The sequence below is a fragment of the Zonotrichia leucophrys genome, chromosome Z, assembly GCF_028769735.1.
Source record: "Zonotrichia leucophrys gambelii isolate GWCS_2022_RI chromosome Z, RI_Zleu_2.0, whole genome shotgun sequence".
In the NCBI taxonomy this organism is placed as follows: domain Eukaryota; kingdom Metazoa; phylum Chordata; class Aves; order Passeriformes; family Passerellidae; genus Zonotrichia; species Zonotrichia leucophrys.
Window position 1 is genome coordinate 8499204 of NC_088200.1, and position 20651 is coordinate 8519854.

At 52.6% G+C, this 20651-nt stretch overlaps 1 protein-coding gene across 1 annotated transcript in view; it reads left to right on the forward strand.

Annotated features, from left to right (window-relative positions):
• Window positions 1-815: 815 nt before the first annotated feature.
• CNTFR (ciliary neurotrophic factor receptor) overlaps window positions 816-20651 on the forward strand; it is a 191117-nt gene continuing 171281 nt past the window's right edge. Inside the window, exon 1 of the mRNA XM_064735981.1 lies at window positions 816-993. Within this exon, the coding sequence (XP_064592051.1) occupies window positions 895-993 (99 nt within the window). The 5' untranslated portion in view covers window positions 816-894. The remainder of the gene's footprint in view (window positions 994-20651) is intronic.

Sequence of the window (20651 nt, forward strand, 5' to 3'; positions counted from 1 at the left end):
GCTGGGGTTGTGATGGATGAGCAGGGTGGGCTTGTTCAGCACCCAGCATCAGGTTTTATTGCAGTGGGGAAGGTGGGTGCAGGTGTGGCTGTGCAAGAGGAGCACAGCCCACACATGTGGTGGGTGATTGGTTGTGCAGTGTGCGTGAGACAGGCAAGAGGCTTTCGTGACAGTATGCCTCTTCCTGTGGGCACTGCTGGGCACTCCAGGAGGGTGTTGGTGTGAGGGAGCACGGCACTCACGAGTGGGGCGTGTGCGAGGATGCGCACGGAGATGGAAGTGTGGCTCCTTCTCTTGGGTCTGCATCTCGCGCTGGAGGGAAGGGACAGTGCATGTGGAGAGTGCATTGTGCACGACCCTGTGTGTGTGTATGTGTGTGATTGTGTGTGTGTGTGTGATTGTGTGTGTGATAGTGTGTGTGTGCACAGGGCACGCGTGAGGTGACCACGACCCTGCTGCTTCCACTCTGGGGAGGTGGGGGGACTTGCAGGGACCGCTGCTGGTGATATGTGTGTGTGTCTCTGTGTGTGTGTGTGGGGGGGGAGGCGCCGTCCCCACGGTGCTTCCACGAGTGTGCATTTGCACGGGGGTCGGTGGGGCGCGCGTGTGTGTGCGCTGCCTCCCTCAGGCTCAGCATCCGTGGGGAGGGAGGCGGCAGCGGCGTGTCCGCAGGGGCGTGGACCAGTGTGTGGCCGTGGGGGGTGCGTGTGTGGGTGTGTTTGTGTTTGTGAGCGTGTGTGTGTGTGTGTGTGTGTGTGTGTGTGTTTGCGGGCGGGTGCGCGCGGCGCGGCGGGGCCGGGAGCGCGTCCCCGGCGCTGTGCCGGGGGGTGCGGGCTGAGCTCATCGCTGGCTCCCCGGCGCTCCTTACCAGTGGCTTCTGCGGTCACATGGGTTATGTGCTGGAGTTTAAAAGAGCTTATAGCCCCCGAGCCGGTGCAGAAGCAGCCGGTGGTTGCATGGGGTAGCGCCGGGAGCGGCGGCAAGGAAGGCGCCGTGAGTAGCGGGCGGCCGGGGCCGGAGGGCGGCACGGGATGTACCCCCACCCGCGGGACGGGGGAGGCGGCCTGCGGGCACGGGGGTCAGCGCAGGCGAGCCGCGGGGCCCGCCGCCCAGGGAGGCGGAAAGGAAGGCGCGGGGGAACGCTTTCTTCCCCCGCATTCGCTCCCGGTCTTGGGCTCCGTCCCTACCGCCCCGCAGCCGCGCACCTTTCCAGCGCCCGCGTGTCCGCGCCCCGACGTGGGCCGCGCGTCCGCCCCCCCGTGAGGAGCCAATTTGGGCAGCTCAATACTTTCCTGCCCCGCCGGGCGCGTGTTCCCGGCGGGGAGGGATGGGGGGCGAGGGGCCGGGGCGTCCCCGCACCCTCCGAGACAGCGGGTCCGCATCGGGGCGCGGCGGTGGCACCCCCGTCCCCTGCCCGGCGGGACTCCCGTCCCCTCCCGGCCGGGAGGGCATCGCGGCCGGCACCAGGTTGAGGGCTGCGAGGGATGAGCTCTCCCTGCGGCAGTGCACGGGGCTTTAGCGGCTGGGACTGCGGGGCGGCTCTTTGTAAACCGGAGCCCGTGGATTTCCTGGGCGGGAGAGCAGGCTTCTTCTCCGTCTCTCCAAAGGCGCAACCTGCCTTCTTCTCTGCTGTGGCAGTGCAGATTTTATTTTTTCTTTTCTATTTTTTAAATTTTTTTTTTCCCGAAGTGTGATGTTTTATCAGAAAAGTGTCTGCATGGTGCTTCTGGGGAACTGCTCTCCCTGGGCTAGGCAGACAGTTCATCCCGAGCGTGAGTACAAGGGCTGCTTTCCAGAATTGCATAATACACACCGATCCCTATGCTGCTCAAAACTCCCTGACATTTCCACATCTTGGTGACTTCCCCCACTGCAATCCTGAAAACGAGTTGTGACTCCAGTCAGCTCGTGAGCCAATTTGTGGTGTCTTCACTGAGGACAGAACCAGGTCTGCATGTTCCAGCTTCCCTGGCTCCTCTGGCAGTTGTTTCCTTAACCCGTAAACTTTTTTTTTGTTGTAACGATCGGCACTTTACTCTCTTACGTTCCCCACCCCAAGCTTACGGACACATGTGCAGGGTCTGTTCAGAGCACAGGTTACAGAGAGGGGATTGCCTGCAAAGCCGTTCAATTTCTTTTCCCCATCTCTTTGTGTTTTAATTTATGATGGTTGAGGAGGTCCTTTCCTCAGATTGCTTTTTACTCGGGAACTTGCTGACATCTCCTCGGATTTAGCGGATTTCACTGGCTGTGCCCACTCTCAGCACACCGCATTGTGTACTCTTGTGAGGGACATGCAGCTGCCAGTCCCACTGGCCCTGTGTTCAGGCAGTGAGGCTCTGACATTGGCTGCTTTCTGCAAAATGTGCAAATATTTGGGAGCAGCCGGTCTTGCTCCCGGATCCCTGCCTTGCCCCTATCCGTGAGGAGTTAGAGCTTTGTTGTGATGTGTGGAGATGTGCAAGGGATGCTCGTGTCTGGCCGGGCAGCATGCTGAGACCAGGTGCTGGGACCAGAACTCTGTGGGGTTCACTGCACTAGGAGGACTTTCCCAAGACAGGCTGAGCTTTAGAAATGAGAGCCTCGTGCCTGGCAGCCTTCCTTGCGACAGCTCCTCAAGATAAGTTTATCAGAGCCTCTTGTCAGAGCAAGCCAATCCATGATCTAATGATCGTACATTATCTTTGGTCTAATTTACCCCAAGAGGACCCCATTGTGCCAGGACTCTGCATCCCCTTTCCCCTGAAAAGCGCTCAGCAGCTTCTGGACTTGGGAAAAGCCCTGATGGCTCTCAGAGCCACAAAGCTTGTGATGCACACACACATTCAAATAACTGTGCAGCCAAGGCTTAGCTTTTGGGGACGTGACTGACTCTCTGAAGCTGGCAGCACGAGTTTTGTGGGTGCAAGCCCCAGCTCCTGGCCACTCTCATTTAATTCCCTGCAAGCTGGAGACACGCATCCTGCTCCAGCTCAGTCTGGGGCTGGGTGTGCGCCTGGGGAGCCTGTCTCTCAGCTCTGTCGTTTATTATTGCTGCCGCTGCCATTATGCCTGACAAATGAGAGTTGCTGAGTAATGTGCCGTTTGTGTGTAAATATCTGAGTGCTCGCAGCTGAGCTCACTCCTGCCACTTTGCAGGAAGCCATCTCAGCACCTTTCCCCTGTGAAGACCCGGGAGTGCACAGCGTCCTTCTGCGGGGACCTCCCCACCGCCACCGACAGCCCTAGCCTCCGCTCGCCTCTGCTTCCCTGCAAGCGTGAAGCCTCCATCCTCTCCGGCTATCGTGGCAGCCCTTCTGCTTTCCTGAGTGTGAGTCAAGGGTGGGAAAGGGCTCTGTGTGTGTGTGTGTGTCTGTGTGTGTCTGTGTGTGTGTGTTTCTCTGTGTGTGTGTGTGTGTGTGTGTGTGTGTGTGTGTGTGTGCACAGTTGCTCCCGAGCGTCCGTGTCCGAGGCAGAGTGAGTTTTGGGGACTTTGAGTGTTTTGATGGAGACAGTCATGCATAACTAGGAAAGGAGTTTTTTCGGTTGGTTTGGGTTTTTTTCCCTCTCTGCTCAGCCCCGAGTTCCCCCTCACTTCATCCCAGTACTGATGAAGATGCTAAATTGCTCCTTCCCATATTGTTTTCATCCCATTTGCAGATTAGCATCCAACTGCTTCTTGCAGTCAGTACTTGCTCTGCCCAGCTAGGCTGATCACAGCTTTTTTAATCTCCCCTTGCAAATCAATCCCTTCTGCCTCCTGATAATTTTTGTCGCTCATTTTTCTGAAATCCCTCCAATTTGTCCATTTTGTGTTGGTGACGTATGCCTGGCCCTAAACATGATGTATACCAGGCATGGCAGCGTGAGGGAAGGACACCTCCTCCCCTCCCACCCCACTGGGGCTTGTGATGCTTTGTCAGCACCGAACTGAGTTACTTCTCCATTATTCTAAGCTATAGTCCCTGCTCGGTGTTGCAGAAGAAAGCAGCATACTCAGGTCAGTGCCCTGGGGAGAATTCCTCCAAATTTTGGTGATGGGTTACTGAAGTTTGGTTGCATGCTGGTAGCAGATGCTGGAAGGGGCGGGTGGTCTAGGTGTATTCCTGGGGTGCCTCTTCCCACAAGAATTAATAGCTGAACAGGAGGGGTGAGGAAAATAAGAGAGGGCAAGCTGGGCAGATGGGGAAACTGAGGCACGTGCATGCACATTTCCTGTGCATCTTTCCAGCTCTTATTTAGGTGGTCTGTGTGTGGGGTGTGGTTGCACTTGTTAGTGTTGCAGCTGGCATGAGCATTTTCTGAGCAGATGCTGGGTGTTTGGTCAGAGCAGGCTGGCACACTGGGATGCTGGGTTCTGGGCTGATTTTGCTCATTGCTTCTCGTGCTCATAGCCAGAGCCTGATGCCACAGGTGATCTCATGGGGAAGAAGCAGGGTAACAAAGTGCCTTGCATTCGCGCACTTTGAAGTTTTATCATGCCAAACCCTGAGCTCCTAGGACTGAGCATTCCCATTCCCTGGAAGGGCCGTGCCCTTCCAGGATCTGTCTATTTTTAGGAGGAGTTGTATTCTGGACAGTGTCCACTGCAGATGCTCTCTGCCTCCTCCTCTTGGCCCTCCTCCAGGGACACCGTTTGGGCTCTCTGCTGGAGGGGCCGCTCTTGCCGGGGCTCCTCCAGGGCAGGGCAGAGCCGAGCAGATGTGGGACCGTGGGGATGCCCGCTGGGCTGTGGTACTCCGGGGTGCTGGGGAGGGACAGTGAGCTCACGCTGTCCCTTGCATGAACTGCTGGGAATTCGCCGTGCTCCAGGAGCCAGCAGGACACGGTGGCTTCCGCACGGCGTGGCCAAGCAGGGGTGCTGCTGCTGCCTGGGCCAGGTGGTACCCGGTGCTCGGCGGTGCCCGGCGCCGGCCCGTTCACCAGGATGACACTAGGGGGCACGAGATCTGCTGGAATTCCTTTGTTGGGGATGGGAAAGGAGGCTGCAAAGCTGCTCCTGACCCTTCAAGCCCCGTGCATCGTTCCCCCGCGCGTTTTGTGGGAATTACGAGTGTTAAATCCCACGAGCTGTCCCGGTAACTCCTCCTGCCGCCAGGGCAGGACGCAGCTCTCCGGAGGCTGCTCGTTGGCTCTGCCCGTCCCTGGCCGTGGGAGCAGCAGAACAGGGATGAAGCGGTCAGCCGGAAACATCTCTGAAGCAAGGAGGTGGTGGATGCAGCCGGAGTGCCAGGGAATCTCCGGGGAATGTGGGAAATCCAGGAAAACACCTTAGCATGTTTTTAATGCCTCTCTAGAGGCGTTGTCCAGAGCAGGGATTAAGTTAGATTCAGGGCTGGCTTTCAAGATGCAGCGTGTTATGGTTTCATTTTCTGCTGGTTGTTAAATTCATGCATGATGTCTCCTCAGGGTCATGTTTTCCCAAAGCAGCAGAAACTTTAGAGAGTCTGATTTAATGAATGGTTCTGATCGATCTGAAACATGAAGAGTGTGTGTGTATGTGTGTGTGTGTGTGTGTGTATTATATGTGTGTCCATCCACATATCTGGGTGGGGTGCAAAGAATATGTTTTTGAAGGTATGTTTATGCATTTCTGCATACATCCAGCTGTAATATTGTCCTGAGTCCTTAAAATCTATTATTCCAGCTGTGAATGCGTGTATATATATTAAAGCACTGTATACTGGAGTCTTTCTCTCTTGTTATAACAAACCTCACAGAAAGCAAATAAAGAGACATTGTTCTCATAGCAGGCTTTTAAGGGCTCAATATTTATCTTCTATGAATTTTGATAGTTTTTGTTCAGCATGTTTGCAGTTATGATGGTGGTGGGGGTTTGCCTATCTACTTCAAATTTTGTGCTGTTGGAAACTGGAAACATTTGGATCGTTTCAGCTTATTCATCAGGTAATGAAAACAGAAGTCAAGCTTCTGGATTGAAATGTTGGCACCTGATATCATTCTGGCATATTAATTTCTCAATGGTTAGGGTTTTTTCTAATGCCTTCCGTTGCCAGATACCAGGCTCCTTTGCTGGAGCCGTGCTTCTCTCGCGAGCCCCCGGGCAATATTTTTAGTAGGACACTGATGCATCGCAAACACTGCTGTACTCCGAGAAAAAGCTTTGCTGGCTGTTGTTGGAAGTAGCGCCAGGATGGGTAGAAAGGAGAGATCAGAGGAGGACGGTGCTGCCGCTGCGTCGGAGCGTTCGCTTTGTGCCTGAGACGGAGGTTTTGTGTCAGGTCGTGCAGGTGCTGTGCCTGTGCGGATGTGAGGGCAATTCCCCAGCTGGCTTCTGAGACAGGGCTGAGGAGCAGGGGTTTATTTATTTTGAAATGCCTGGTGAATTGGAAGGAGGTCCGGGAAGAAGTGCCGAGTCAACTTTCAAGTCAATTAGGGATGTGTCTGGAGGTGTGAAGTGGTTTGAAGAGGACAGGGTGATTTGTCTGAAAGTGTTACCTAATTAGAGGGTATGGTCAGGGCTCTAATTAGCCATGACACCCTAAAGATGTTATCAAAGCCCTCTTGGGGCACGCCTGATCCAGTGCCGTGGCTGTGAGCTCTGGTCAGCGTGGCCGCGCACGGCCGGAGCTGCCGCCCTCAGGCTCAGAGGCAGCCCCGATGCTTGAAGAGGCTCTTTTCCTTTTCAGGTGACTCGTGATACCCTCCGGGGCTGCTGCCAACTTTGAGTGATGTTCATAAAGTCACAGAATGAAAGGAAAGCCTGCAGCAGTTGGAAGAATTAATACTGGTGCCCACTATGTGGGAAATCTCCTCGCTTTTCCCTGAGGGGCATCACTTTCTGCTGCTCTCTGCCTGGGGGGAGGCTGGAGGAGGAGAGCTGTGAGGATTTGCATTAAGTGATGCTGTACCAACAGCTGGTGGAGGAATCGTGACCCCTTTCTTAGCATTGCCTGACAGAGGGGACATGGGATCGACTGAAATCTGGCTTGCCCAGACCTGGTTGTATTTAAATACTATGCAACACACCCTGTGAGGGGGAACTGGTGCAGGAAGGAAGCAGTACAAGAAGTGCTGGTTAAGAGGGAAAGGCGCCTGGGAAGGCTTTTCCCTGACATTGGAAGGATCTTGCAGCCTGCACCTCTGCAGGCCACACCTGGGTGGTGGGTGGTTGTTTCCCTTTGGAGAATTGGGGCTGGGGGTTGCTCCCTCTGGGGCTGCTCTCACTGCCTGCTGTTCATCCATCAAAACCATTGTTCAGTCAGCCCTGTGAGGAGAGTAGAGTGGGAGTTGCCCATTCCCAGCAGTGGTGCCAAGAGCCAGTAGGAGCCACCTGAAGCCAGGCTGGTGGATGAATGTGGAGAGCAGGGCCCATTGCCATTCTCAGCAGCAGTGAGCAAAGGAATTCTCTCCTCTCTCAGAGCTGAGGTCCCTGTGCGTGTCAGAGCCCTCTGAATTGCCAGGAGAGAGCAGTGGGTAGCTCAGACCTCCTTGGCAGGAAGGAGCTACTGTTACTCCTGTCTCAATGGGAAATGAAATGGATCCTGGGGCTAGGATGCTCACTGTGTGCTTCATCAGTGCTGCGAGGAGCCTGGCTCTGCAAAGGGACTCTCTTTGCTTGTGTAGGTGGAATTGCAGCCCCCCAAATGCAAACACACAGCCAGGCACACTCCCGTGCTCACAGTTACCGAGGGATGCGCCTGCTTTTAATTATGTGGGTGTTAAGCCAGTGAATTAATTTTGTTCACAAAGTTGCAGCCTGGCATTTTCCTACTGCTCCTGGTCTCTGGTGGCATTCCCACACTCTGGAGCACATGTGCAAATAACTTGGGGACTGGGTTTGGTAACTCGGAGGACTGTGCCACACAGGGCTGACCCAGGCAGCTCTCCCTGAGCTGTTGCCGTGCTGTGCCAGGGCTGCAGGGGCCACACTGGATTTTAGGGTGCTGGGTTATAGGTGGTGGATGGGGAGCTGGTCCCTGTGCTGTGGTGTCACAAGCTGATCAGCACAGAAGGAGGGACCTGCACTGCTGCCCTCCTGCCTGGAGAAGCAGCCTGGGTTGGGCATCTCAGCACCCGGCACGAGATTTGGTTATGAATTCAAACAGTATCTTGTATAATAAAACAGCCTTATCTCTGCTTTTGCCCTAGGTACACTCTGCACCACACTCCTTTTGTCTAGGGCCTAAAAATGCTGGTGATAATGAGGACACATCCTTTTTTGTGGTTAAAGTGTGGTTCTCAGATGCAAAGGGAGGCAGCCTGTGCTAGACTTCACCACCAATGTGTGATTTACCCTCCTCTGTGCCACTGAACTGAGGGCTTGAAAAACAAATATGTTAAAAGGAAGGAAAGACAACAAAAGGCTGCTGGTGCTCTGAAATTCGATCAAAAAAAGCTCTGTCCAGTCCTCTGGGCTTCTCGCTTAACGAAGAGCTCTAGAAATAACAGTGTTACAGGAAAGTGCACCCACAGATAACTGTGGGTTTGGGGACGGGACTGCTTTGTTCTTGCAGAGCTAGGTTGAAGTCCATTTTGGGTATTGAAGTTCATTTTGGGTATTTTTACACCCCCCAGAGCCAGGGTGTTACTGTCACTCCATGAATCCAAAGCCATTCAGAGCTGCCTGGGACCTCTCCACTCTGCAATCCTTGTCTAGCCTGTTGCCTCTCCCCAGCGTGCCAGACACACATATGGGTGGGAGGCTGCTGGATTTGGGAGCCCAGCTGGTGGGGGTGGGAGAGGTCCCACCGAGCTGCTGCTGCTGTTTCTCCCGGCTGGGTTCGGAGCGGTTTCCTCTCGCCCCACGTCCCGGCCATGTGCGGGGCGGCCGGCTCCCCACACGTGTTGCTCAGACACATTTCCGTGCTGCCTCTCGGTGCCTGCCCACCTATTTGCAGCTGGGGGAGCTGAAGCTGCTCTTTCTTGTGATTTGTTAAAAAAAAAGTCTCTCTCTGGATGGAGTTGTCTGTGCTTTTATTGACCTGGTTACGGGAACGACAGAGGCTTTTCCGTCTCCTGGACGCGTGATTTCTGCAAGGGCTCTGGAGCAGGGGCCGGCTCTTGCTGCTGGTGTGTTTCCAGTTCTCCTAACGTGATTAGTTTGACAGGCCCATTGGGTATGCTGGCAAGTCTAGTTTTTATTTTGTGCATGAAAGTCAGTGCTGTGACAGGGCACAGAGCACCAGCTAATGCTGACATCTGTGCAGGAGGGACAGATGTCAATATTTTTGGACAGTATTTTTGGCTGTGCCTCAGACGTGCTCTGCCACCTGGCAGAAACCCCTTGCCCTTTTGAATGGGGCATTTCTGTAATGTCTCAACTTCCTGACCATTTTGGAGACTCTTCCCTTGTATCTGCAGTTGGAGTTGTTTTGCCAGAAGGTGCAGTTTGAGCTCAGTGAAACCTGAGTGCTGAGGACATTCTAGGCATGCACCTGACGGCTCTCAGTGAAGGTGTCCATCCTTCAGAAGTCCAACAAGCTACCATCAGTCATTCCCATTGGCATATTTGCCTGCTGGGCTCCAGTTTTGTGCGTGTTGACATCTTCCATCAATGCTGAGGCACACCATGTTTTTGGGGCTTGTTGAGGTGGGAGGAGGACTGGAATGGGGATCATCGATCATCCCTGCTCTGCAAGCTGCTTTTTGCTGTACAGACACATCTGCTCTCCCCCAGTCCTCTTTGATCTGGATCAGCAGTTCCAGCTTCACCCTGGCTTGTTCAGCTGCAAAGCGAGGATGAAGAGGAATTTCCCCAGCAGCCATGGTGGTTCCTCGACTCCAGGGGCATGCAGCATTTGTGCTTCCTAGATCTGGTAAATCTGTACCTCTGGTCAGGCCAGAAATGGTGGTGTTTTTTCCCAAGCAGGGCTGCCTTATGCACAGGGTAGAGCCATTTCTGCACAACTGGACCTGGCATCTCCCCAGCTCCTTCCAGAGCAAGGAAGGAGATGATGGCATGACTTACAAAAGAGCCAATGGCAAAGGATTTGTGTTGATGATTTTGACTTTGCCTCTCCCAAGGAGCTAATCTGGCCTGTCTTTGGGTGTAGGACCCAAACTGGAGGTTTAATTCACTGCACATCTGCTTTTAGGCTTGGAGGGTTCCCCAAGGCTGTTTGCTGTGCTACATTACCAGGGTCAGCCTTTAACCTTGCCACCACTAGGGGTTGGAGGCAAGCATCATTGCCTTTAAAGAGGGGAAGCTGAAACCTGGAGTGGCTGTGGGATTTCCTTGAGGTCCCAGAGCAGAGCTGGTGGCAGAAAACCAGATTTCTTGAGTTGCTAACAGCTCCTGCCAGCTGTGGGACACATTAGTAAACACTTGAGTAGATCAAAGTAGGGCATCCGGCTCTTTGCGCAGCACTGTGCTTATCTGTCTATCTGTCTGTCTGTCTGTAGTGCTTCTGGCAGTCAAACCTAAGATGACATTTAAAGGCTTTACTTTTTTTCTCTCTTGCCGGTTTCAGATCAAATTTGCTGAGTTGTCAAGCTGAAGATTCTTTTCTCCTAAGTGCTGGCCCAGCAACAGCTCACTGTGCTGCATCCCTGCCTTGGAGGAGTCCAGCTGGGTTCTTCCTTCCTCCCATCCCTGGCTTTAACATGTAGGGGCTGGAGCAACAGCTCTGCTGGTGGACAGGAGAAAAGAAACAGATTTTTGCTTCCCTCTTCTCCCTGTTGATCAGGCCATCTAGGCTCAGTTAGCAGCAGCTGTTCAAAAACAGCAGACAGAGCCAGGTTTGCACTGAGAAAGATGTTTTGGGGCGGAGAGGGCAGTGGTAGAGGCTTGCAGGCAAACCCTTGCTCCTCCCTAAGCCTGGCCTAGGTCTCAGAGGCAGGCACGTGTGCTGTGAGCTGGTGGGCTCTCAGCAGAGTCCCCGCAGACTGGGTGTCTGTCTGGAGACAGCCAGGACGAGTGGCACCAATCAGCCTCTGACCCAGTGGGTTTCAGCAAGGAAGGCGAGCGCTGTCCTTGTGTGTGATGAGGAAATTGCTCCCGTGTCCCTGGAGGCTGTCACTCCAGCACTTTGCCCTGCTCTGCTGGTGGGGAGCGGCACCAGAGGATGCCTCTGCTGCTGCTGTCTGCCTTGGGGACAAGCACAGACATGTCTTCAGCTGGAAGTCAGCTTGGGGAGTGGAGAAACCTCCCCAGAACATGCATTTGCAAGCTCTGGTGTGTGGCAGTCCCTCCCAGGCAGTCACAACCTCCTACCACTGTGTGAGCGGGAAGGCTCAGTGCCTGCTTCCGGGCATGAGGAGAGGATGGAGCTTACCCTGCTCTGGAATAGCGAGCCAGGAGTGCCTGCAGGTGCTGGAGCTGGAGCCAGAGCTATCCCCTGGTCCCACCACCAGCAGGCGGCTCCAGCTTCAGTCCTTGGAGCATTTTTGAGGGTTTTGTGCAATGTGGTTTCAACTCCATCCCTTCCTCTTGTGCAAGGCTCCTCCCTGAGCAGGCACAGTGACAAAGTCAGTCCTTAGACAGCTGTAGTTCTCTGGATTTTGCCAGCCTCTCACCTTCCCCTTTACATTCACCAGACCCTGCCTGCTGGGAGCTCTCTCAGCTGTCTCTGAGCAGCATCTTTCAGCAAGGATGGCAGCTCAAGAGGGTCCCACATAACTCAGTGGGGTGCTCCAGTTTAACCCAGCCAGTGGCCCTCTGGCAACCCCAGCTGTGTCTGTGGGGGATACCAAGCAGCTGCTAGACAGCAGAGACACAAACTGACCTGCACCTTGGCTTTTCAGGGCAGAGTCATGTCTATGTGGATGGAGCAAGGCTGTGTGACACAAGCACTTATAGCATTGGCTTCAGTGACCAGAAAAGACAGAGGCGGCTCTTGTTACCCAGACTAGGAGATGGAGGCATTTATTTATTGTTCTAACTCCTTTCCAGAAGTGGTTCAGATGCCTCAGCAACAGGCAGCTCTCTAAAACTGAGACGAAAAGCACAGGATTTTTCCTTTTGCTGCGTCTTGGACAGTTAACCCTTTCAGCCATCCCATGTCCAGATGGTGTGACCAGGCTCCATGGGACTCAGGATCATCCCTCTGGAGACACCTTTGGGCATGGCCATGCCCACAGAGCAGCAGTGCTGAACCCTTCCATCTGCAAATTTGGGATCTGCCCTGGGTAGAGACTCTGTCTCAGTACTGCTCAGTGTGAAAGCCCTGCCTCATCACTGTCCCCCCAACAATTGCTGCTGTGAACATTAATTTTTTCCAGATTTTTATTTCCCTTTGAATATCTCCGCTATGGATCATTTTCTTGCATGTGTTAGCCGGTATTTTCACTAAGCTGAAGCTTGTGCTATTTCCTGCCTGTCTTTCTATGCTTTCACTTGCTCCCTCTTCTGTCATGCCTAAAACCACCCTGGGCTTTTTTTCTGCTCACATCAGAAGAAACTGCTCCTCTTCTTCTGAAAGGTCATATGATGGGGAGAAAATGCCATTTAAAATATCAGGAATCCTGTCCACCCACATGGTGCTTAGCACGTCCCCAGCTGGAGAAAAGTGTCTCCAGACTCCTGGGGTGGGAGGATCAGCCGGGTGTCCTGTGGATGGGGAGAGCCTTGCAGAGCAGGGGCAGGCTGCTGAGGCTGCCAGCAGTTTGTGAGGGCTGCAAGGTGAAGCTCCTGGCTGCAGCAGTGATGGGAGGGGATCTGGGAGTTCCTGTTCCAGGAGGTCTGAAGAACTACACAGGATGGGTGCTGAGGAGGGGGCAGCAAGGTCAGGCTGGATGGGTAAGAGGGGTGTCTTCTCTCTGGTGTTGTAGCTGGGGTTCCATGTAGGGAAGCAGGGAGTGTAAAAATTAGTCAGTTTGTCCTTTAGCTGTGTTTTTCCACCGTTATCTGTAGATTCCCAAGTGGAAACTTATTTTAGGCTTGAGGCCACCCTAATGCATTTTGTTTGTCTAGCTGTGGGTGCTGTTCTAGCTGAGTCTGTGTGGGGAGTATGTGATAACTTCTTTTTTAATGTCTCCTTCTTTAGTTCTGTGGTCCTTCATTGATATTTTTAGTCTTTTATCTCATCCAGCTGCTGCACTTGTCTCTCCTAAAGGAGAGTGATGTTGCAAAGAGTGGGACAGGTGTGCTGCAGATCCTCAGGCCCTGAGCTGGGGACAGAGCATCCCCACTGTTGGCTCCTCTTGCTTTGCCCTAGTCCTCATGCCATGCTGTGGCATTTTTAGAAGCCATGAGCAGTCCTGTTTGCAGGGGGAGACTGACACAAGGTTCCAAGAGGATGGAGTGGAAAGGTTGCTTTACCTATCTGGAACAATGAGCCCCTCTTGTGCACTTTTTTTTTTTTTAGACCTTACCTTCTTTGTACCCTGCCTCAAAGAAGCAGGAAAATACTGCTTTTCCCAAAGCCAGGTACCAGGGGACCATCGCCTCCTGCTATAAGCTCAGGAGTCAGACAGCAGCTTAAACACTAAATATATCTGCCTCTGCAGCTCTTGGCTTTTACAAAAATAAATCTTAAGGAGGTAACTTTTTGCTGTGCAGTTCTCAGGGCTGGCTCTGCTGTGGTTTCCACTGAGATAGCATTTGGCTAACACAGCCAACCAGGAGTGGAACAGGCCTGGAGCTGTATAGAAAGTGATTAAGATAAGCCAGGGTTATGATTTGCCTGTCTGATCCTGAAGCTTTGTGCATTATTTAGTGTGTGTAGCAGGAGGTCAGTAGCCTCCTGATAATTTTCATTAGATTAGTCAGGCAGGATAATCACCTGCTCAGGAAAAAACCAACTCGACACTGTCTGTTCAATAGTTGGGGTTTAACTGAAAATAAATAGTCTTGTAATTATAAGGACATTGTCAAGGTCAAGAGGCTCAAAGATTCGCTTTCTTTTTTCCTCTGGTGTGTTTACAGAGATCCTGCAATTCTTTCTGAGATTATTTTTTTTTTTCCTCCCTTAAATTCAAACCGAGATCTTCAGGGCTCTTAAAAGAAATTCAACACTTCCACAGCAGTGGACGTGAGTGGTGTTGCAATAGCCAAGTGGTACTTGTGCCCTGCTGCAGCTGAGTGACCCCATGCTAATGAGCAGGGCACTTCAAGCGAGCTGTGAGTGTGTGCAGCCAGCCCAAGCAGAGCTGAACTGGAGTAGAAATGCTCTCCCCTCCTCCTCTGGGCTGACTGCAGGATGGATCCAGCCCACAAGACTGCATCCTGCCAAGCAGGCAGAGGATATCCCTCCCTGGGAGCAAGCAGCCCAGCACGAGTGCCACCCTGTTGAAATGAGGGTGTGCGTTATCTCCCGTGGGTGACTTTGCTGCTGTAATTAGCTGAGACTTTCAGAAAGCCCAGGAAAGAAGAGGTGGGAGTGAAGCTGACGCCATAATCAGTACCAATGGGTTCTGCAAAGGGTGCTTTGCTAAAGCAACTGATAGGTTATTAAGGCTGGGGTTGGTGCTTGTGCAGTGCTGAAATGCCTGCCCTTTTTCACCCTAGAAGGGATTGTGCTTGCTATTTATCTTCCTCATACAACAATAAAGCCCAGAGGGACCTTTGTAATCTTCTTAGTCTGTCCAGCTGCAGGACTGGTGCTTGCTGGATGAGACTTAGGAATGGCTTGCAAGTGCCCAAGGTAAAGTCAGAGCTGATGGTACTAGTCCAAGGTGATGTAGAGCTTGCCGGTGCTGTGGCTCCTTGGCAGTGTTCTGCCAAAGCAGGTAGCCTTGTGTGGGAAGTGTGGCAAGCTTTCAGCTCTCTTTCCTGAGCTCAGCTGTGAGCCAAGAGAGCTGCAGGGAGCCTTCAAACATGGTAACCTATATGGCAGAAGAGGCAGGGTTTGCATGCTTTTGCTGGCTGTGCATGCCTCTACCATGGAAAAACAGCGCTGATGTTGTGGCCACACGAGCTAGTTAGTGCCCTGAGTCCTTGCTGCTTTTGTTTTGTTTTGTTCCCAGTCTAATTGCTCATAAGTGGGGATTCTTGTCATCAGAGCTGGTGGGGCTTGTGCTCAGCCCATCTTCACTAAAAATCTGCTGCTCTGGCTCCCTGTCATGGGCTTTGACAGATGCCCAGGGGAAAGCGAGGGCATGGCTCGGCCTGATATGCCAAGTGACTGATGCTGTGGTCTGATGACTGATGCCACACGTCGCAGCAGGCGCGCGGGTTCTCCCTTGCTCTTCCTCAGCTGGAGATGGGAGGAGAGGGGGCTGCCTTGACAGTTGCTTTGAAAGCAAAATTACTCCAGGGCTGGATTTCTGCTCCCCCCTTCCCATCATCTTCCACCCCCCCCCCCCATTTCTTTTTTGCTTGACAGAAAAAGCATAACTCGTCTTTAATTGGTGCTTTGTGCCTGTCTCCTGACAGAACTCAGCAGAGAGGGGGCTGGCTGGATCAAAACAGCTTGAAGTTGTGAGACTGTTATACGTCTGGCCTCCCTGCTTGAAACAAAAAAAAAACCCTAAACTTTTATTTCCAGTCCCCCCTGCCTGTTTTAAGCCAATTCCTTGTGAGCCATGAAAGCAAGCAGTGGGAAAGCTGCTCCCAGTGCTTCTCAGACATCCCATCGAGGAGCATGCTGACATGGGGCCGAGCACGGCACACCATGCACCTGACTCTCAACTGAGTCTGGGATTTGGGGCATCTAATTGCCATGCGTGTGGAAGGTGTCAGACCGCTTCATCATCTTACAAATAATTCCTGCCAGTGCCTGGAGCAAAAATGTTGCATGGCAGATCAGGCAGGGAAGTGGTCTGCACTCCTCAGGCAGAAGGGGGAACAGACCTGGCCATGAGCTTGCTCTTGAGCAGTGGCCATGAGCAGTGCTTCCTATAAGAGCAGGGCAAAAACGGGGTTAGAGCAGTGCCCCTGGTCCTTTCAACTGCCCTATTGTGGTTTCTCTCTCTGTTGAACATCTGCAATTTTAAGAGGCCAGGTAGCATTTCCTGGAGGTGGGTGGGGTGATGGGAAGAAGCCCTTGCCCTTGTAATGCCTTCAAGCTCCAACTCTGGCAGAAAACAGGATTATGACACCCCCTGGAGCCTTTGCAGACTGGGCTCGCCCTGGTCTTTGCAGAGCAAAATCACAGAATCATAGAATGGTTTGAGTTAAAAGGGATGTTAAAAGATAATCTCATTCCACCCCCATGCTATGGGCAGGATCTCCTTCCATTGTCCCAGGTTGTTCAGAGCCCCATCCAGGCTGGTCTTGAGCTCTTCCAGGGATGGGGCACCCACAGCTTCTCTGAGCAGCCTGGCCAGTAACTCAACATCACATTGTTTGCTGTAAGGTGTGCGTCCTGCCTGGTCGAGCACTCCTCTCTCCAAGGCACTCCAGTTCCTCTCCTGGATTTCTGAAGAGGCTTGGGTGTCTCCTAATGCTGCCTGTTCCAGCACTGTCTATTGGAGTGGCTTCCAGGGATATAAGGCATAGACTAGGTATGTCATTGAGATCCTTTCCAGTTGGGTCTGTCCCCATGCAAGATGGGGACAGCAAGAAAATAAATTGTTTGTAATTGTTTGTTTATTTGTTTGTTTGTTTGTTTCTGCTCTGGGGTTTGCAGGTGTTTCTGCCTTTCCCCAGCCAGAGGCAGGGATGAGACATCACCCTGCAAACTGTTCCTGGATGGGAACAGTTCCCCTAAACTCTGCTGGGCTGTTCCCCTAAAGTCTGCTTTAGTGCAGACCAGCCCTGGTGCAGGTGGGGCAAAGGCCATTGCAAGTGGCTTCACAGCAGTTGCTTGGTCCTTTCTGAGGTATCAAAGCAAACCTTAAGCTGGGGTGATATTTCTGTAGGTGTTCCTGGAGCTCCTACTAAGATGATGGGAGAAAATGACAAAGGGATTGGTAGCTAAATATTGGGCAATTCCATGAGCATCTTCAGGAGCCATGCCACTGTTGGTGAGCAGCACTTTGGGGGAAAGGGGATGTAGGAAGAGACTTGGAGGAGGATGCCAAGAGGGGAATACCTGCAGTGGAGGCTGGAGAGGTCTGAGCAGGGTCTGTTTGCCCAAGGAAGGCAGCTGCAATGAAGGCATGTGCTGAAGTGGGAGCCTGGAGGAGCTGGGTGCAGTCAGAGGGGTGGAATGGTGTTACAGGTGGTGTCCTTGAGCCAGGGAAGCACCATGGTGAGCAGATGATGGTCAGGGTGAGGATATAGTTGTTGTGGAGACTGAACTGGTAAATTGGCTTGTGCTGGGCTGCACTGGAAGTGACAGCTATTTCTCCATGAGAAGAAGTCAGACTTAAAATGCTGCAACTACTTCACACAGCCACCAAAGGGCTCTGAGCAGGGTCTTCTCAATGTTTGGTAGATGTTTGAGTACAAAGGAGGAGGGAAAGAGCTGGAGCTGAGTCCTGGCTGGATTGATGCAAGTCCAGAGTAGCGTCACTGCCTGTGGTGAACTGTGACACTGCAAAGATCTTACCCCACTCTTGGGACAGGCAAGGAAGGGAAACATCACCTGAGAGATACCAAAGACCTGATGGGCTGCATGTGCTGGAGATGTTTAGACTGTGGGCGGGGCTGGAAGCCTAAAGGAATAGGTATTTGAGGGAAGCAGACCCTTTGAGCTTGTTTCTTATTATAGTCTGCATGGGAGCTTGGACCCTCTTATGGGAGGGAAGAAAAAAAAAAAGTATCAGTTCCTTCACAGTAAAATCCTTATTTGCCAAATAATCATGTCCAACGCTGTCTTCACTCTGCATTGTAGGATTTTTCTTCACATTTTTGGGGACTGTTCCAGGCATTCTCCCTCATGGGTGGTCTCACTCTCCCATCCACAATGCTTCTTGCAGCCACCCAGAGCCTTTCCCAGCTTGTTCTCTGCTCTGGGTTGAGCAAGACATTGATGGTCTGGATTGTTCTCGTTTCTGAATTTGTACAGTTCTATTCAGCCGATCAGTATTTAAGACCCTCCCCAGAGCTGGCTGTGTGGGAGAAGGTGGCAGCCACATTTGGGGGCCACTTCTGTCCCACTTTTAGTTCCAGGTCTGCTCAGGGTTCCCACCCCACCATACCAACAGAACTGCTTGTCCTCCCCAGGGATGTCTGGAGAAGAGCAGAGCAAGGTGCTGTAACCTGGTAGTTTAGGTAGCAGTGCAGACTTTTTTGCTATTCCTTTTACTTCAGGTTTAGTTACTGTTTTCTTGACAGTGGAAAATAACCAGTGTATACCTATTAAGTTCCTGAGAGGTCCTAACTTTATTTCTAAGCTGGAAACACCTTACTCCATACGTCAGGAGCTGAGGGCTACAGTACTCCCAGCAGTGCCCTGTCACCTCTGGGGAGCAGCCCACTGCTTCTACAGCACACATGCTTTATTGGTATCTCCCTGTTCTTACTGCTAGGTGTGTGATGGACAGTGGCTCTTCAGCCCTGAGTCTGGAGGCAGGAAAGTGGGGCAGAGCAATGTCCTCCGGCAGAGGAGGTTGTGTTAGGAACTTCTGGCGCTGTGCTTATGCTGTGGGGACCATTTTTCTGTCCCTTCTGCCTGCTGAGAGCCCAACCTCCGATGTGTGTGCCCCTCCCAGGTGGAGAAAGTGCAGAGGATAGAGGAGGGGATAGCCTCTGCCTGGATCCCTCTTTGAATCGGTGGGATTCAAAGCTGGGGAGGGAGTCCCTCTGGCAGAGGGAGTGGGGAGCTCTAATTGCCCCTCTTCCCAAGGCTCCCGCGCGTGTTAACGACCTGTAATGGGACGGGTTGTGCTAGCCCATTAAGCCCCAATGGGGTCCTTGTCGACTTAAAAGTGTGAGGAATTTCACTCAACCGTGTTAAAACACTTCCACCCCCTTTAATAGCTTCACGCATTGATTTAACCCCCTGGCACCTGGGGTTATTGGCTGGGAAAAGCCATCTGGCTTTCCGCAGCCTCCTGCCCTGCCTTCACGCAGCTACTCTGGCCATCATTCTCATTTCTGGGGGATCTTATTAGCGGGAGTGCTGTTGGAGCTCTTGCCTTTGCCGTGCTCCTGGTGGCCGGCTCGGCACAGTCGGTGTGGGGAGCAATTTCCCTCCCATCGCACCTAGGGCGGCCTTGCTTTGCTGCTTTTAATGAGAGTGCTTTTGCCCTGGCTTGTGTCAGCTGCAGCCCACCTGTGCTGCCAATTACTCCAGCGAATCTGGTGTGACCTGCCGGGCTGGATGTCCGAGGTTTAAGTGTTTCTGAGCTGCAAGGTGTGAAAAATCTCACCAGTGTTGAAATGGCGGGGTGGGGGAGCGGCTTGCTGCGTTATGAAAGACCTGAGGACACGCTGGTATCAGGTGCTGTTGATCTCCGGGGAATTTAGAGAATCAAGGGCTCGGTAATTGCAGGCATGTTGCCAGCATGTTGAGAAAGAAATTCTTAATCACAGGCTGTGTGCCCTAATTCTTTTTTTTCTTTTTTTTCCTAGTAATTGAATTAGTTGTATGTGTACTGTAACACCTCGCTGCCTGGGTAGGCCGGGAAGGACGCACACGCAGGCCTGAGGTGTGCCTGTGTGCAGACTGGCTGACAGGGCTCTGTGGGAGCGGCACGGCCGTTCTGCTACAAAAACACCATGCATCTGTCACACATTTCCCTTTTCTGGAGAAGCTGGCATGCCAGCCTTGCTCACGCTGGCCCAGGCACCGTCCAAGATCAGCTCTCTGCAGTGCCCATGGAGCCATGACTTCCTTCTGGCTGGTGCCTGATGCTCAGATTCTTCCTGTCTCCTTGTAAAAACTGTTGTTATTGCCATGGTTTGAGTCATTGCAGGGCAGGTTTGAAGGGGAATATTGGCTGGGCTGGTGTTAGCCCAGATTTGTTTTTTATCCTGCGCTGGACAAAAGGCAGTAGTGGTGTGTGGAAATTGGGGTAGCTGGGTTAGTGCTGGGGAGTGAACCCCCTTTTGGGGCTCAGTGTCCCTTCTGTTGTTTATGCACCAACAAGCAACTCCTGTGTGTAAATACACTGATGCTGAGGCACACATTTAGAGTTACAGCTGGCTTGTGATCCTCTGGTAGGGCACAGCAGCTGAAAGCTAGGAGAAGACACACATTTTGGATGCTGACTGGGCTCTGCAGTGGCTTGGATGTGCTGTGGTCCCACCTGGGTGCCGAGCAGGAAGCACAGTCCATGGGGAGAGCAGTCCCTGGCGGCACAGCTGCAGGTCAGACGTGTCATAGCAATAGCAACTCCTGTTAGCTCTAGCTCTGTCAAGGTTTCTGCTGTGGGGGAGAGCTTGCCTATAGCAAGCAGCTCTCAAAAGGCTGCAGCAGAGCACTTGGTGAATTTTAGGACAGAAGTTCTGCTGTATATTGCCCTTTGTGGGATCAGCTGTCTCCATGTACCATTCAGAAGTCCTGTGCTCCCTAATAAATACCTCTGCAGTGAGATGCAGGGAAGAGAGCTACAAATATCCAAGGTGGGGCGATTTCAGTGAGAGCAGTGAATGAGTGAAGAGGGGTGTGCAATCTCCCTCCTCAGAGCAGGGAGGGCAGGGGGATCGATGCATTTAAAATAAATGGGAAGATACTGTTGGTGAAGTGAAGCCTGTTTCAAAGGCTTAAACCTGCTCTGGACACCTGTGGCACAGCCTGGCCTGAGACTTTTCTTTCTTGGCAAGGATATGCCTTGTACATGGAAAGCTGGTCTGAGTGACCTTCTGCGTCTGGCTGTCAGAGGAAATGTGCTGAGTCGAAGCAAGTGTTCCCAGAGCTGAGTGCTCAGCTCGGGGTCTGTTTATCTCCATGCTGAGATGCTGGGGTTGGCAGCCAGGCTGTGGTCCTTCTCCAGTGCCT